The sequence below is a fragment of the Aspergillus alliaceus genome, assembly GCF_009176365.1.
Source record: "Aspergillus alliaceus strain CBS 536.65 unplaced genomic scaffold BDW43scaffold_134, whole genome shotgun sequence".
NCBI classification, from domain to species: domain Eukaryota; kingdom Fungi; phylum Ascomycota; class Eurotiomycetes; order Eurotiales; family Aspergillaceae; genus Aspergillus; species Aspergillus alliaceus.
In genome coordinates, this window is record NW_022474817.1 from 1 (window position 1) to 16,340 (window position 16,340).

The window sequence follows — 16,340 nt, forward strand, 5'->3', positions numbered from 1 at the left end:
AAAAAAAAAAAAAAAAGGAAAAAGGAAAAAAGGAAAAAGAAAAGAAATTAACTAAAAAGAGAGAGGATGGCTCGGGAGGGAGGGGAGGCGTGCGCTACAAATACGTGTACGCAGAGTACGTAGTAAATACTAGTGCCTGAGTAAATTGGTCCAGTTAGAGAATGAATTTAATGTATGGCTTGGGGATTCGACATCATCATGCGTCATCTTTCAGGTCTTAAGGATTTATTGATTCCGAATATTCCACACACGTTCCTCCACACAATAGATAGATAGATGTATGTATGTATGCATGTACGTGCGTCCATAGCCTGCGATTGAATGGCAAGTAAAGGTGAATATTTTGGAATTTTTCCTTTTTGCAAATCCAGTTCAGGAGGTAACTTTTGATTCCTAAGTACTATGTAGTTGGTTGTTGCCTCAGCTGGATTGATCCCCCGCGTCATTACCATTCCTCTAGCGCCAACCCCACTCCACTTCCCAAATCCCACTTCATCCTTCCAGGGGAAACGCAAAACCAATTCTCAAAGTCTCCAGGCTACCTAATACTTCGACTTGTTTTACTGTCATCTTTCAATCAACAATAATCCCTTAGGGTTTCCCTGGGTATTAACATTTTGTCATTTGTGGCCTTCGCGTTCCTCCCAACTTGTGTGCTTTCTGCAGCATATATATTCTACAGCCCGATTCTTAGTCGACGAGAAAGGAAACAAAGAATGAATGTGCTCAAACTTCAAAGGTTCGTTGTTTGTCTTCTGTATTTTGCCTCTTCTTTCTTTCTCCCTTCTTTCCTGGACTCTTTCTGGTGCAAGAGTTCCATCCGGTTTTCCATGTGGCTTCTTGGGCACCAGCCTTACTCTCATTATCATGTAGGAAGTTTCCACAGTTCGACCAGGGCGAGATCTTTTCCCTTCAGGATGCCTTTAGAAAGTTAGACGTTGATGACAAAGGATCATTGGATGAAGCGACCGTGATCAAAGCCACTCAGCAATCGGAGCGCCAACCATATGATGTCGTACGGCAGGCGCTGAAGGAGGTTGAACTGGATAGCTCCCGCCGTGTGGAACTTGAAGACTACGTGGATGTTAGTGTTCCATCGTGTGCCATTGATTCTAATATAAAGAAACTAAAGCAAAAATCAACAGCTTATCTCTAAGCTCCGCTCTACCACCGGGCAAAGCGGATCTACTGGTACGGCAGCTCCCGTCGCGGTAGTACCGGGGAATGGCGCTGTTTCATCTCGACATGTCTCCAAGGGCAGCATAGGAGGAAGAATTCACGTCCAAGGTTCGTCGGCAAATGTAACTCATACAATCAATGAGGACGAACGGACCGAGTTTACGAGACATATCAATGCCGTTCTTGCCGGGGACCCGGATGTTGGTCACTTCCTGCCGTTTGCTACCGACACTTTCGAGATGTTCGATAAGTGCAAAGACGGTCTAGTACTAGCGAAACTGATCAATGATAGCGTGCCGGATACGATTGATGAGCGTGTTTTGAATAAGCCCGGGAAGAAGATCAAGGATTTGAACGCTTTCCACATGACTGAGAACAATAACATAGTTATCAACTCGGCCAAGGGTATCGGTTGCTCGGTTGTGAACATTGGAAGTGGTGATATCATAGAAGTGCGCGAACATCTCATTCTAGGCCTTATCTGGCAGATCATCCGTCGAGGTCTTCTAGGCAAGATTGATATCAAACTCCACCCCGAGCTTTACAGACTCCTAGAAGAAGATGAAACCTTAGAGCAATTCCTACGTCTGCCTCCCGAGCAGATATTGTTGCGCTGGTTCAACTACCATTTGAAAAACGCAAAATGGAACAGAAAGTAAGGAGCCCCTCTATGTTAATTTAGATTCCACGCCAAGATTTTCCGGGAAAGATGCCAAAGGGGAAGGACAATGGACATTGGCTGATCGCTACCTCCAGGGTGACCAACTTCTCTACCGATGTCAAAGACGGCGAAAATTATACAGTCCTTCTCAGCCAACTGGCACCTGATGTTTGTTCCCGAGGTCCCTTGCAGACACAGGATGTGCTTGAGCGCGCCGAACAGGTCCTAGCCAATGCGGACAAGCTGGGCTGTCGAAAGTTTTTAACTCCAAGCTCACTTGTTGCTGGAAACCCGAAGCTCAACCTCGCTTTTGTAGCCAACCTGTTCAACACAATACCTGGTCTTGACCCTATAACTGAAGAAGAAAAGCTTGAAGTTGAAGACTTCGATGCAGAAGGAGAACGTGAAGCAAGAGTTTTCACTCTCTGGTTAAACTCTCTGGATGTCCAACCCGCTGTTAACTCTCTCTTTGACGATCTTCGGGATGGTACGGTTCTCTTGCAAGCTTATGACAAAGTAATTCCTGGAAGCGTTCATTGGAGGCATGTCAACAGGCCGCCAGCATCTGGTGGGGAGATGATGCGCTTTAAGGCGGTTGAGAACACAAACTATGCAACTGAGCTTGGAAAAAATAATGGCTTCTCTCTTGTTGGTGTTCAGGGAGCTGATATCACTGATGGGCAGCGCACTCTTACATTAGGGCTGGTATGGCAACTGATGCGAAGAGATATCACAAATACACTCTCAAGCTTGGCGCAACGGATGGGTAAACGTGAGATTACAGACTCAGAAATGATCCGATGGGCAAATGATATGTCCCGCAAAGGTGGCAGGACTTCATCGATACGCAGCTTCAAGGATCAGTCTATCGGCTCGGGAGTCTTCCTCCTTGACGTACTCAACGGCATGAAGAGTAGCTACGTGGACTATGAGCTTGTAACCTCGGGCCGCAGCGACGAAGGAGCATATTCAAACGCCAAGTTGAGCATCAGCATAGCGAGAAAGCTAGGCGCAACTATCTGGTTGGTTCCTGAAGATATCTGCCAGGTCCGCTCTCGTTTAGTGACTACATTCATTGGTAAGTTTTTCTTCTCCGGGCATTGAGCAATTTTCGAAAACTGATTCTTGTGGATAAGGTTCCCTTATGGCTACATATGAGAAGATGCAATGAGCAAGACCCTTTGCTAGAGTTAACCAGTGTGTCTGGTAGAGAGTGGCAGATTTTGCTCATTCTATCGTCCATCTCTTCCTTTTGCGAATTTTTTCTTTTTTCCCTTAACCATGTAAGCAGTGTATTTTCATCTGCGGTTGCTTTTCAGACATGTTCATAAGCTGTAAGGATAAGATCATGATATAGCCATGACAAGTCCTTTACTACTCGCGCATTAGTTTCATGGTTGGACTCCCAATATTTTGTTTATTATCTATTCATCTCATTCTAGGACATGAATTCCCATTGCAACCCTTCTCAAGGACGAGTGAAGCCATACATTATTTAGTTTTTCCATGGTTTGTTTCGAGAGTTCGTGATGCATGCTCGTATTACTTTAGTTGCATCAAACAACCCAGCTATTTTATGCATAGTCAGCGAAGTCATTGCATGCATGAAACCTGGGTGGAATATACGACAGATAGTTTATCATTTATCTTCCACTCATGCTTGCTTACAATAAGCAGGAACTACGACTACACGCATATTAAATTACAATCGGCTTTCGAGACGACATGGAAGCTCGCAAGGACCGGTCGTACAGGACGGGGAAAAGGAATGATAATCGTCTTCATATTAAACTGCGATTTAGACGCGCGACGGACCGCTGGGGATCGTGACGGGCACAAGGACGATATACACTGGCGTGGGCGGGAAGAAGAAACGATCGCTCGACGGACGTTCGGCGAAAATTCGAGCCACTGACGAAAGATTTCAACGTGTGTTCATCAAACCAAGATCCAATAAGATCCATCACCACAGTAAAGGCCTTAGTCCTCTCTTAATTTTGTTTCGTGGTTTTCGCCTTCTCTCTGTTCGTCTCTTCCGGTTTGCCCTGATAAGAAAAGGATGAAAAACTGCAAAAAGGAAAAAAAAAAAAAAATGGGAAAAGAAAAGCGGATTAAGGGAATTAAATATAGGGTAGGGGACCGGGAAATGGGGGTGGGTTTAGCAAAAGGGAGACAGAGAATCTGATCAAATACCGTACAGTCCCATGATATGGACCATCAGCCATTACGTGCATAACGGCCAACCCATAAACGTAGTTTTAGAGATTGAGACAACAATGGATCTCTCTCCCCTTCTCCCTTTTTGTTCTTTTTTTCTGCTTTTCTTCGAAATCTCTTCGCTGAAACCATGTCGACCGATAGGGTGTAGGCATCATGAGCTTGGATTACATGTAACCTACTCAGCAGTATCAAGTTCATCGTGAGCAGAAGTTAAAGGATCTACAAAAAAAACAAAAAGAGTTGGTAAGCAACAAGAAAATGCAAGCGAGATAAAGTGGTGGGGGGTCAGAAGATTTTACCTTTTCTGTCTTCACCATTGGGACCATTCTCACGCTCATCATCACGGCGTTCACGTTCATCATCACGACGTTCCCTATCATCCTTGATATCGCGATCCCTTTCATCTGGGCTGCGAGAACGGTCACGAGAGCGTTCACGGTCGCGGTCACGGCGATCATAGTCGCGGTCACGGCGATCATAGTCACGGTCACGGCGATCATAGTCACGGTCATGTCGGTCATAATCCCGTTCATACCTATCGTCCCTACGAGGGGAATAATCACCGCGGCCACGGCGAGGCGAGGGTGAACGGCCACGACGCGGGGGTGTGCGATCACGTCGACGGTCCCGGCCAGAGTCAAACCGCCAAGAAGCAGACGGGGGAGTACGAGCCCACTTTGGGTGTGTTAGAGAAAATCGGTATATGATTGATACCGTGCCACTCACTTCGATCTTCAATAAATCATCACGCCCGATTCGTTTATTATGCATTTCATGATACGCATCATCGGCATCGCGACGGCTCTCATACTCCACAAAAGCAAACCTTAGAATCATTAGAGAACAGTGACATGGAAACGAGGGTATGTTGCAACGCACAGTCTGCTGGAAGGAGTACGCGGTGCTGGAATATCACACCGGACAAGACGTCCGTAACTAAGGCAAAGTTAGAACTAGAGTTACTGGGGTGAAAAAGGATATCAAGGTAATATTGCTGAGTGGCCAAATATAAGTGTGAATAAACAGGGGTAGCAAAAGCGCCGGGGACATAGGGAGTCTTCAAAGAGGGGAAGAAAGAATTGTATCTATTCAAGACTAATGTGACAAGCAAATCTCAGAACAAGGGAGATTTGGCTCCAACGTCGGCATCGCGAGTCAACCGGGGTGTAGATTGCGAGATGGAAACGAGTCGGCGAGTCATGGTAGCGTGTAGCAATCGACTAGCGGCACATACCGTTCGAATTCGTAGGCAAGGTCGCGAGCTCGAGTTCCGTGCCCGAAGCCGGTGACATAGAGCGTGGTGCCAGGGCGAGACATTATGTGCAAAGCTGTGCAACTATTTGTAGACAGCAAGAGTACCGATTTTGGTGTAGGAGTGTTGACACAACGACGGGTCGGGGGGAGAGGGGGGAGATGACGAAGTTTTGGATGGAAATTAAGAACAAGACGGTAAAGGAACAAGAGACATGTTCGGAAGAAGAGACTACAGGAAAGCGCACGTGCCACAAGCGAACTCACTCATCCACACCCCTAAATCATTAGTAATTTATGATACGGAGTATGGAGTATCCACATCCAAAAACTTACAACACTTACATCCTTCGTTTGTAAGTACTGTACATGTCTACTACCTATACGATGTATACTCCGCATACTATATGCATACGGTACTAAGTACCGTACCTATTATGTACATACCTGATACTTGCAAAGAACTCTGTAGTATTGTAGTATTTCCACTAGGTACCGGACCAATACAAGTACTGTAAGCTGTTTGTCCTGGGAATATAAAAGACATGTATACATAGCAACACATAGAATCCAGCTCTATATAACTTCTGGAAGTCACTGCTCTGTATAACAGTTCGTGAAATCATAGCAAAAATGCTATTTACATATATATATATACACTAATATAATCCAGGTATTGCTGTTGCAAGGTAAAGAGATTACCTTCATCACATACAGTCAAATATGTTTTACAGGATGTATGAGTAAGATTACCAATGCATGTGGCTCTGTCCATCCCTAATACCAAACTGATGGCCAGGACTCAATGCTGTCTACGATTTAATGTTCGACAAGCCGCAGCAATGATGCCTCATTTGGGTCAGCGCGGCTCGATTTATTTTCTTCTGGAATTTGAAGTGTCCACTTATTAAATTCAACAATCATCTCGTCTTATGAATTTCTATCGGTGGTATGAAGTATTTAACCTTTTATTTTAGATGGTAATTTAGTCACTCAACGATCGGCTGCATCATTGTCGCTTCCTCCTCACTGCGCTGTTCGCGGGTTACCTTCTTTTCCTCGATTCGAATTTTCTCCGCTCATGCCGCTGTGATTTTTAAAGTCGACTTATGTCTTTTTATGGCCATTACAACGTCAGACAGAGAATCTTCCAACGAACTTCTTAATTCGCTGTGGCGATACCACAACATAGGTTCGGTCGTTTGTCCTCCGCTGGGTGTATTGAAGCTCCAACGCCAGTATACGAAACCACTGTTAGGACGTCTCCAATCAACAAAGTGACTCGTCACATCTTAGCCCCATTAAAAGCAATTCTGGGTACTTCTGGGGTTTCTTATAAATTGTTTACATCAACATGAGCCTGGATCGCCAGGAACCGGTTCGTCACGGTGAAACAAAGACGTCGAGGGACAGTACCTTACCCACATTAGCCCAGATGCCGCCATCTTCTAGTACGATCCAGGTAGGATGAGGTCCTTCCTTTTTTCTCCCACTCTACATGTCATGACTTAACATCCTTCTAGGAAGCATCTTCAGGAAACAGCAAACTCAGCGGAATTAAGGGCAGAATTGCGGAACCTGTGGTGGCAGCTTTCATTGCTGGGGGCGTCGCAGGTGCAGTATCTAGGACTATTGTGTCGCCACTTGAACGACTAAAAATCTTGCTTCAAATACAGAGTGTTGGCAGGGAAGAGTACAGATTATCTATATGGAAGGCTCTTGTGAAGATCGGCAAAGAGGAAGGATGGAGAGGGTTCATGCGGGGCAATGGGACCAATTGCATCCGCATAGTTCCTTACTCCGCCGTTCAGTTTGGCAGTTACAATTTTTACAAAAAGGTAAGTCTCAGTTTAGCGTTCACCAAGGCACAACTGCCTCGTATTCATCAACGGGCGTTCCCATCTCCTCCCACTGCTCACCCTTATAATGCCTATCTTTCCCTTACCATTATAGCCTGCCCGCTTACCATCCAATATAGTTCGCAGAACCAAGTCCAAATTCCGAGTTGTCACCAGTACGTCGTCTCCTTTGCGGAGCGGCTGCTGGAATTACCTCTGTCAGTATCACGTATCCACTTGACATCGTTCGGACACGACTTTCTATTCAGTCAGCGTCATTCGCAGCCCTCGGTCAGCGAGATACTAGCGGAAGGCTACCAGGCATGTTTGGCACTATGGTCTCAATATATAGGACCGAGGGTGGTATTCTTGCCCTCTACCGCGGGATCATCCCGACTGTTGCTGGCGTAGCCCCATACGTAAGTTTGAAAGAGGAAAAAAGAAACTTTCCAGAACTCAAAACATACTGAGTCTAGTCAGGTTGGTCTGAATTTTATGACATACGAATCGGTTCGCAAGTACTTGACGCCCGATGGTGACAAGACCCCCAGTTCCCTGCGCAAACTACTAGCGGGTGCTGTATCAGGAGCAGTGGCTCAAACATGTACATATCCATTGTAAGATAATCTGCATGCACTACCCTCATATCCCCCTTCCCCACTCTTCGTGCACTAACCAGTTATTAGTGACGTCCTGCGGCGGCGTTTTCAGATCAATACAATGTCTGGAATGGGCTATCAATACACATCCATCGGCGACGCCGTCAGAGTAATTGTGGCGGAAGAGGGAATACGTGGCCTTTTTAAAGGGATCGTTCCCAATCTTCTGAAAGTGGCGCCAAGCATGGCCAGTAGTTGGCTTAGCTTCGAGCTAACAAGAGATTTCCTTGTTCAACTGAATGACAAGTGATTATCTTGAATTCGAAAGGGATACCCGCTAATCCCTAGGTTGCACCTAGCAGAACCTTCCTTCGGAGGTTTCAAGGTTTGGAAAGTTGCCGCCAGTGCATTGATGCGTTCAATGCTAGATATTCTACACATGAGAACCATATGGTGACATGGCTGTTCTTGGGTAGATTATACAAGATGCATGGAATCCTGCGATCTTAGAGTAATATAAAAGGCGCTATATGGCTACAAGTGTATTTATCATGTCGATGTGTAAAAAAGGCATGAAGATATGATTCAAGCAAGAGTGAGAGTGGAATGAGAAGAACAAAAAATGCTCTAGAGCACAATATTTAGAACATGAGAATCCCAAAGGTATGTAGCTTGTAGACTAATTCTAAATTTGTCCTTTCTTTACCTTACAAATTCTTCGTCTTTTCAAACCTTAATCATACTTCGATCTTACTGGTTCCTAGTAAAACCAGTGAGTTCAATTCATGCATTGGCGGGCTCTGTGGAGCAGGTGCAAAAGTTAGTAAATGCCTTAGTTTTCAGGTGCCCACAATTCCCCCAGTACTTCCCGATTTGCTCTAGGTTAGGGCTCAACCCACGCACACCGTCCATCTGAAAATCGTAGATCAAAAACCTCACAAGTTTCACTTTGCATACGGGTGCGAGAGCTAGCCAACTCCCAGGTGTCCCATCAGTCTTAGCAGCCATGGGTACGTTTATAATCATCTATCACCATACACCGCTACGGCGCAGTTATGTTATCGAAGCCGCTTCGAAAGCATCACTCAGTACATCTTGCAAAGTATGAGGCTAACGCTAGAGCGCAGGTATCGACTTGGATCGCCACCATGTCCGGAGCAGCCATCGCAAGGCGCCGAAGAGCGAGAATGTCTATCTCCAGGTTCTGGTGAAGCTCTATCGCTTCCTCGCCCGTATGGCCGAAACTGCCCTCATGGTATAAAACGAAGGAAAACTGATCAGCGGTGTTGAATAGGTCGCACGGATTCCAACTTCAACAAGGTCGTGCTGCGTCGTCTTTTCATGTCGAGGATTAACCGCCCACCTGTTTCTCTGTCGCGTATCGCGTCCAACGTGACTGATGCGCACAAGGGCAAGACCATTGTCGTGATTGGCTCCGTTACAGATGACAACCGCTTGCTTAACGTCCCGAAGCTGTCCGTGGCTGCCTTGCGCTTCACCGCTACTGCCAGAGCCAGGATTGAGAAGGCGGGAGGTGAGACATTGACTTTGGATCAGCTCGCCCTCCGTGCTCCTACCGGAGCGAACACCCTCCTCCTCCGTGGACCCAAGAATGCTCGTGAGGCCGTCAAGCACTTTGGCTTTGGTCCTCATAGCCACAAGGCAAGTTTGCTTTTATCTACCCTATCTCCCCAAGATTCCTCGCGAAAAACAGGGGACGGTGTTGTAATTTGTAACTAACAACCATTAGAAACCCTACGTGCGAAGCAAGGGTCGCAAGTTTGAGAGGGCTCGCGGAAGGAGAAGGTCTCGTGGCTTCAAGGTCTAAAGGGGTTGATCACGAGAACATCTTGTATCAGGGTCGGGACTGTCATAGCCATGGAAATGCGTGCGCAGGATCTTGTGCTTGACTTTTGAACGTACAGCTAGCTTCCAAAGCTTTTTAGCTGATACCACAGCGACTCTTACGGATCTAAATGAAATGCCAGGTAGAGGATTTGGAGCTGAATGAAAATTGAAGTTTACATGAATAAATGATATCAAACTATGAATGAGATCAACTAGAGGGGTAGGCTTTCATGTTTCCATCTTTTCCCCCCTTCCGAATAATCGCATGCTCGGTGACCATTCCCCCGAACCAGATACTTGTAGATGGTTAAGCCATCTAATCCAACAGGACCCCTTGTATGAATTTTGTTCGTGCTGATGCCAACCTCTGTACCGAACCCGTATCTCATCCCATCTGCAAATCTTGTCGATGCGTTCCAGAAGACACCAGCACTATCAACGCCTTTCATAAAAATGTCTGCAATCTCCTTTGAGCTTGTCAAAATGATGTCAGTATGTTTAGAAGAGTGCGAATTGACGTGGGCGACCGCATTATCCACCAACGAACTTCCGGAGTGCGTTGAGGTTATGGTTTTGACTGCCAGAATGAGATCCAAGAACTCGGTGTGATAATCAGAGTCAACAGCATTCTGGAGTAGGTGAGACGGTGCTGTAGGTAAGATCTTCGTTAACGCAGCCTTGGCTGGTATGTCACAGCGAAGGCACACTCCTTTAGAGAATAGGGCTTCGGCAACATGGGGGAAAACAGTCTCAAGAGCGTCTTCGTGAACGAGTAGAGTCTCTAGAGAATTACAGGCAGCTGGATAATCAGTCTTGGAGTCCACAATTACTTTAGCCGCAATCAGCGGGTCTGCATCGGAATGAATGTAGGCAGAACAAAGGCCGTCAGCATGCCCGAGAACGGGGATTTTTGTGTTGTCCTTCACGAATCGGACAAGATCATTTGACCCGCGAGGTATCACAAGGTCAATCAATGAATCCTGGGCTAGCAAGGAAGAAACCACATCCCTTGTTTTCACAAGCTGCACTGATGATCTGGGAACTCCGGTACCCACAATGGCGTTCGAAATAACCTGTGAGATAGCAACAAAAGTCTCCGTAGATTCCTTTCCGCCTATTATTATTCTTTAGTAAAATGAAAGACGAGCTACGAGTTTTTCTTGAACACGTACCTTTGAGAATTGCGGCGTTTCCCGACTTTATAGACAAGGCTGCTATATTCGCAATGACTTCAGGGCGCGCCTCGAAGATTATCAATAAGACACCTATAGGACAGCTCACTCTTTCGAGCACTAGATCATCATCCAGCAGTGTCCTCAGAGTCACCTGTCCAACTTCAATGCGGTCAGTGAAGCAGTTACTACAATATTCGATATACATACTCGGGTCTTGTAAATCTCGGACACTGAGGATGCCCTGAAGCATGTCATCGTATTTTCCTGGGCGCGACAAGTCGAGTCTTTTCAAAACACTATGGCTCAGATTTCCCTTTTCAACGGCTTGGCTCGCTATCTCAACATCCCTAGCATTCGCCTCTAGTATAAAACTTTTATTCCTCAGCATTGCATCATGAAGTGTTGCTAATGCACCATTGCGGTCAGCTTCAGATAATGTTGCTAAGCCACGAGATGCCAAAGACGCAGTCCTGGCGATATCATTTGCAGAAGACTCAGTAAGAGACATTTATGCGGACTGTAATACGCTTTGTGCCACAGTTGAGAGCGAGAGGCTTACCACGGCCACACTTCAGTAATGATTGCAACTGCACTGCCGCGGTCAGATTTCTCGAACGGGGAACTTATCGGCCAGGCGCTAGGCTGACTCACTCGTGGTGGGGAACAACAATTACTTTATACCCTTACGTTCTCAAAAAGAGGGGGGGGAGCCATATATTGGGTAGGCGGTGTGGGTATGGTATATATACTCAACTCATCATCTTTTGTTATGATGCCGGTAGCGTCATAGTCCAACCTTGGAGAGCTCAGCGCCTAATCACCTGTTTTCATTTATCTGTCAGGTTGCAAAAGCTTCTAAGCATTGAAGTTGCACTTTTCTTCTAATGTCAGGTCAAAGCTAGAAGCTAAAATTATGCTTTAAAAAAATGGCAGATTATCTTCCACGACTCACCGCTGTGTCAGCACGCAGCCACCATAATTCATTTATCTCTGACGAAGACTATGACAAACAAATACGTGACCTCGTCACGTACCTTCAACAGCCTATTAGGGCTTCCGAGCTGTCGTCTTTTAGCGATTCTATACTAGATGTAAGCTGAGTCTTTCTCACAAAGGGGGGGGGGGGGTTTATCAGATACAGTTATCCTTCCAGTCGGTGCGGGGAGATCGCTTGCTTACAATCGTGGTTGTGTACTCACAGAACCTCGATCCTTATTTACATTCTTTATCTTACGTATACGTCTTTCTTTTGAGAATTCGGTTCATTCAAGGCAACAATGAGAGCCGTCTACCGGAACAGTTCTATCCCGGTGGGGAACTATGGCTCAAGGCTGTTCGGTTCTTGAGGGGTTTCGATCCTTTTCAAATTCGATATGCTGGTCATGAATGGCGCCAACTAGTTGAACTTGTGATTCAGGCTACTCGGGAAATCTCCAAGGTGGGGAGGAGTATGCTCTCTGATGTTCTGTATGATGCTAACCAGCGACCTCGCAAAAGCCACTCCTAGCGGTTCCAGTCATCAGGGACACCCTACTACGGCTCGACCCATCGTCTGAGGTTCTCACATCAGTTCACATCTCATTTGTCAAACTCACTTTGATGTCTAGGTCCTACAGCCTGGCTCTGCCAATCTTGGAGAAACAGATATGCCATTTCCCTGCTGTTACCGGGCAGGCTTATCAGAAATACCATCAGCCAATTCTCTGTGGTGACCACGAGTCCAGTCTGATGTTCATAACTGATGCTTCTGGTTTTTCTAAGAAATTGACATACAGAGACCACCTTCAGTTTTTCCTTTATAGTGCAATGGTATACATGGCGCTGAAAAGGTGGGATGAGGCACTACACTATTTGAGCATTGTTATCTCTTGTCCTGTCACCAACGCCATCAGCAAGATCATGGTGGAAGGATACAAAAAATGGGTGCTAGCCAGCCTCTTGAGATACGGAAAGGTAACCTTCAGGCGAGGATAACAATATGCAGAATATTAGCTGACCGGGGTTGTTCTTCAACAGTTGGTCTCGCACCCTACTATCATTTCTTCGCATGTCATAAGGGCCTGTCAGTCATTAGCAAAGCCATACATCTCACTAGCCGATGCATTCGAGAAAGGTGATTTCCAAAGGATGAAATCCGAAGTTCATGCCGCACGGTCTATTTGGCATATGGTGAGTTGTGCATCAGAACTTCTGTACTATGTATGGGTCATTTGATGTGCTAATAAATGCTCAGGACAAGAACACTGGGCTTGTTTATCAGGTAATTAGTACTTTTAGCAAGCGCAGGACCCTTAAACTAGGGAGGACTTTCTCTGCCCTCACAATCTCAGATGTAGCACAACAGGCATCCGATCCCCCAGCACCACTTGACGAAGTTGAGTCTTTAGTGGCGTCACTTGTAATGTCTAGGGCTCTGGATGCTGTCATGTTACATTCATATGAGTATGACGATACAATGCTTCGCTTTTCCAGTGCAGCGAAGTCCCGCTTCCTCCAGGAGTATTCTGCGAGGGAGCAGATATTGCAGCAGGGTCGGTTATTAGGTATCGTCGCGCAAAGCAGTTATCGAGCCAACCATGGGTTGGAACTGGGTAATGAGAATCTTCTGTTCCTGCAGAAGAGTCTAAGATGGTCTGACGGTCCTGGGAAAGGCGTCGCTAGTGCAGGTGATGAGGCATCCAGTGGTATTGACATTGAAGAAGATATAATGGGTGATATTCACTAAAGTAGGGCATCATACGACAACATACGACATCATGTTTTTGCTTCCCTATTGTAGAAATATATCGACAAGTATACATCTTCTAGATTACTGTGGTGTCGGGCATGATATTCATATCTAGTGTAAGGATACTTACCTGTGTTTCTAACGGTTCCCGTTCTGTTTGGCCTTCGCCCTCCGGTAGCACCCATGTTGCAATATTACATGCATACTGAGTGATTTAATGATTATTATTGAAAAGCGATATCGTAGGCACCCTGACATGATTAATATTTTGTAAATTATAAAAGAATACTTATATTCTTTTTTTTCTCTTTAGCATATATTAAAGATAAAAGCAGATATACTAATATATTATATATCTATCTAGACTGACCATTGGGATGGGATGGGATTCCTATCTAATTTATTCTTAAAAACAGGATTCCTACATTTATCTTAGCATTATTTTGGGATTTTAGAATAGAACAGGATTTCCTATTTCCTATTCTAAAATCCCTGGGATTATCCCGTTCTAACAGTTAGGGTCTCTAATCTAGATATATAGATACTAAGATAATCAGTTACTGATTATTGGGTGCTTCTGATTATGGTGTTGAGAGATTGATTTCTTCTAGTCCCAGGAACAGGATGTTGCTAAGTTCTACATACAAAGCGGTGAAGGGGGCGGTACAGCGAGGTAGGCAGAAGGAACAAGAGCAATAGCGAATGGAGACACAGTTGGGGATACAATAAAAGTCAATATCCTTGTTAGTACAGTAAATAACAGAAAAAGCAGAACTATCAGCAATTTTTGCTGTTATACTGTCTAATAAGATCTTTATAATCTTTTATTAAAATCTTATACCACACCTAGATATTGTTCTCAGATCTATAACTAAGTCAGTAAACTAAATATTCAGTATATTTAGTTCTATTTGTTACGCCTGGGTATTCGGGCGAGAGCTCTGTGAGTAGTTAGCTGTACTTGCGTAGCGAGAACTAAACCTGAACAATGAATCTGATATGATTCTGTGGATATGAACAATGAATCTGATATGATTCTGTGGATATGAACAATGATGGTTCCGATGGTATGTGTCACAGATTGAATAGTGATTCGGCCTGATGGCCGTACAGGATACCCTGACCCAGGTGCATGGACAATCAGCCACCAATGAGGAACATCAGGCCATCAACAGTTTGGTTTTCAACAGGAAATCTGAACGCTTTATATACAGAGTCTTCAGCTATAAATTAATAAATTATTAGTAGTAGTAGGAGATTAAGAATTAGTCTTTTATCTAAATAATATCTACTATCTGTCTTTAATCTTTCTCTCTCTTCTAGTCTATATATCTTTATCTAGTTAACAGGTCTTCTATTCTGAATAGTAGATATTTTTAATAATTTTAATGTTTCCTTTATTAATTACTCAAGAATATTAATAAAATACTGCTCAATATAATGGTAGAAGTATCCAGTAAGTCCTAAATAGTTTTCTAGATTTTTTAGTATCTATAGAAAGATAAGTGTTGAACTGGAGATCACGTGATCCAGCATCATGTGATGATATATCATGCAATCTTGATCATTTTATATATAATCTATGCATTTCTATATATTTCTATCTTATCCTTGAGATGCTATTTTTATCTATCAGAATCAATGGATTCTGGGTGCAGTAAGCTGAATGCAGTATACTGAATCTGATAAGATGAATGCAAATGATGCATTCGGAATGATCAGATTATCAGACCTGAAAACGGCATAATTCTAATCTAGGGATATTACTGAAAGCATCCTCAGAAGCAGATATAAATATGCCTAAGAAATCATGCTTTTCTAAAGACAGAGCAGAGAATCTCACCATATTCACTCATTCTATTCTTTATATTGATTTATCTATCAATATTTTTCCTTTCTTACTCTGCTCTCTTTATCTTACTAATTATATCTTATAATCTAATCTTATCTTTGATTTAAGCCTTATCTCTATCTTATCTATCTAAAAACCAACATTATCATATGTTGCAGGCCTAAGGTCTATATTAGACTTGTTAGGCCCGCGGGTTGGGCCGGGTTTTTGAGGTTGTTCAACCCAGCCCGTTGGGTTTGGGCCGGGTTAAGATGATATATAAACCACCCATAGGTCAAGATATATATATATAAACCACCTGCAGGAGCCTATAACTGTAGATTCTTTTCTACTATAGTAATAATTTATATTCTTTATATAATATAGTCTTATAATACAGTAATTTATTTATATTATTATAGATAAATAATATATTTACAGTATTTTTTGTCTTGGTAACCTATAGGCTAACCTGTTGACCTGTGGGCTACCCAGGGAAGAAACCCGGCCCATACCGGGTTATTAACTTATTATATTGGTCAACCCAGCCCATTTCTTGGCGGGTTAGGCCGGGTTGGGCCGGTTTTCGTGGGCTGGGCCTAACAACTTACAAGTCCTTAAAGGATGGAATCGCAACAGTTGGGGGTACAATAAAAGTCAACGTCCTTGTTGATACAGTAGGATAAGAGAAATAAAAGAAAAAGTAGAGCTATCAGGAATGTTCACAGTCATAGTCATTAATAAGCTCCTTACAGCCTTCCATTAATGCTTCATGCTGCATCCAGGTATCATCCTCAGGTCCATAACCAAGCCAGTAAACCAAATATTCAGTATATTTAGTTCTATTACAGCCTAATCAGACAGTACACCGATTGATAAGCTTCTTAACTTTCCAATAATCAGTATCAATAGATGTTGGAAATCTAGGGTATTGATAACCTAGATATCCTTAGGCATGTGATCAGGGGAATTGATCAAGAGATAAGATAGATAATAGATAGATAGATATC

General features: G+C 44.1%; 7 protein-coding genes across 7 annotated transcripts; 5 read left to right on the plus strand and 2 right to left on the minus strand.

Moving 5' to 3' along the window:
• Positions 1 to 387: 387 nt before the first annotated feature.
• On the plus strand, positions 388 to 3,011 carry sac6 (fimbrin; the record flags this gene model as incomplete). The annotated part of the gene is made up of 5 exons (XM_032048720.1): positions 388 to 739; positions 874 to 1,084; positions 1,146 to 1,834; positions 1,936 to 2,918; positions 2,977 to 3,011. Exons 1-5 carry the CDS (start codon positions 717 to 719, stop codon positions 3,009 to 3,011), a joined length of 1,941 nt encoding a protein of 646 aa, XP_031893659.1. The 5' UTR covers positions 388 to 716.
• Positions 3,012 to 3,122: 111 nt separating this feature from the next.
• BDW43DRAFT_44561 (uncharacterized protein) lies at positions 3,123 to 3,900 on the plus strand. Its single transcript, XM_032050072.1, has one exon. The coding sequence runs from the start codon at positions 3,234 to 3,236 to the stop codon at positions 3,753 to 3,755; it is 522 nt and encodes a 173-aa protein (XP_031893660.1). The 5' UTR covers positions 3,123 to 3,233; the 3' UTR covers positions 3,756 to 3,900.
• Positions 3,901 to 4,154: 254 nt separating this feature from the next.
• BDW43DRAFT_44538 (RNA-binding protein) lies at positions 4,155 to 5,521 on the minus strand. The gene is made up of 5 exons (XM_032050071.1): positions 5,295 to 5,521; positions 4,940 to 4,996; positions 4,787 to 4,886; positions 4,360 to 4,735; positions 4,155 to 4,279 (listed from the first exon to the last, which is right to left on the minus strand). The coding sequence occupies exons 1-5, from the start codon at positions 5,375 to 5,377 to the stop codon at positions 4,236 to 4,238; spliced, it is 660 nt and encodes a 219-aa protein (XP_031893661.1). The 5' UTR covers positions 5,378 to 5,521; the 3' UTR covers positions 4,155 to 4,235.
• A 471-nt stretch (positions 5,522 to 5,992) lies between these two features.
• On the plus strand, positions 5,993 to 8,384 carry BDW43DRAFT_295646 (putative mitochondrial carrier protein). The gene is made up of 6 exons (XM_032044082.1): positions 5,993 to 6,054; positions 6,111 to 6,773; positions 6,835 to 7,149; positions 7,290 to 7,568; positions 7,630 to 7,766; positions 7,836 to 8,384. Exons 2-6 carry the CDS (start codon positions 6,666 to 6,668, stop codon positions 8,056 to 8,058), a joined length of 1,062 nt encoding a protein of 353 aa, XP_031893662.1. The 5' UTR covers positions 5,993 to 6,054; positions 6,111 to 6,665; the 3' UTR covers positions 8,059 to 8,384.
• Positions 8,385 to 8,688: 304 nt separating this feature from the next.
• BDW43DRAFT_295654 (60S ribosomal protein eL18) lies at positions 8,689 to 9,782 on the plus strand. The gene is made up of 4 exons (XM_032044083.1): positions 8,689 to 8,758; positions 8,876 to 8,980; positions 9,043 to 9,410; positions 9,499 to 9,782. The coding sequence occupies exons 1-4, from the start codon at positions 8,755 to 8,757 to the stop codon at positions 9,574 to 9,576; spliced, it is 555 nt and encodes a 184-aa protein (XP_031893663.1). The 5' UTR covers positions 8,689 to 8,754; the 3' UTR covers positions 9,577 to 9,782.
• On the minus strand, positions 9,730 to 11,440 carry BDW43DRAFT_295657 (glutamate-5-semialdehyde dehydrogenase). Its single transcript, XM_032044084.1, has 3 exons — positions 10,979 to 11,440; positions 10,769 to 10,930; positions 9,730 to 10,710 (listed from the first exon to the last, which is right to left on the minus strand). Exons 1-3 carry the CDS (start codon positions 11,277 to 11,279, stop codon positions 9,809 to 9,811), a joined length of 1,365 nt encoding a protein of 454 aa, XP_031893664.1. The 5' UTR covers positions 11,280 to 11,440; the 3' UTR covers positions 9,730 to 9,808.
• A 56-nt stretch (positions 11,441 to 11,496) lies between these two features.
• BDW43DRAFT_295659 (putative COP9 subunit 3) lies at positions 11,497 to 13,695 on the plus strand. Its single transcript, XM_032044085.1, has 5 exons — positions 11,497 to 11,862; positions 11,973 to 12,209; positions 12,269 to 12,724; positions 12,788 to 12,940; positions 13,005 to 13,695. Exons 1-5 carry the CDS (start codon positions 11,698 to 11,700, stop codon positions 13,494 to 13,496), a joined length of 1,503 nt encoding a protein of 500 aa, XP_031893665.1. The 5' UTR covers positions 11,497 to 11,697; the 3' UTR covers positions 13,497 to 13,695.
• Positions 13,696 to 16,340: the final 2,645 nt, after the last annotated feature.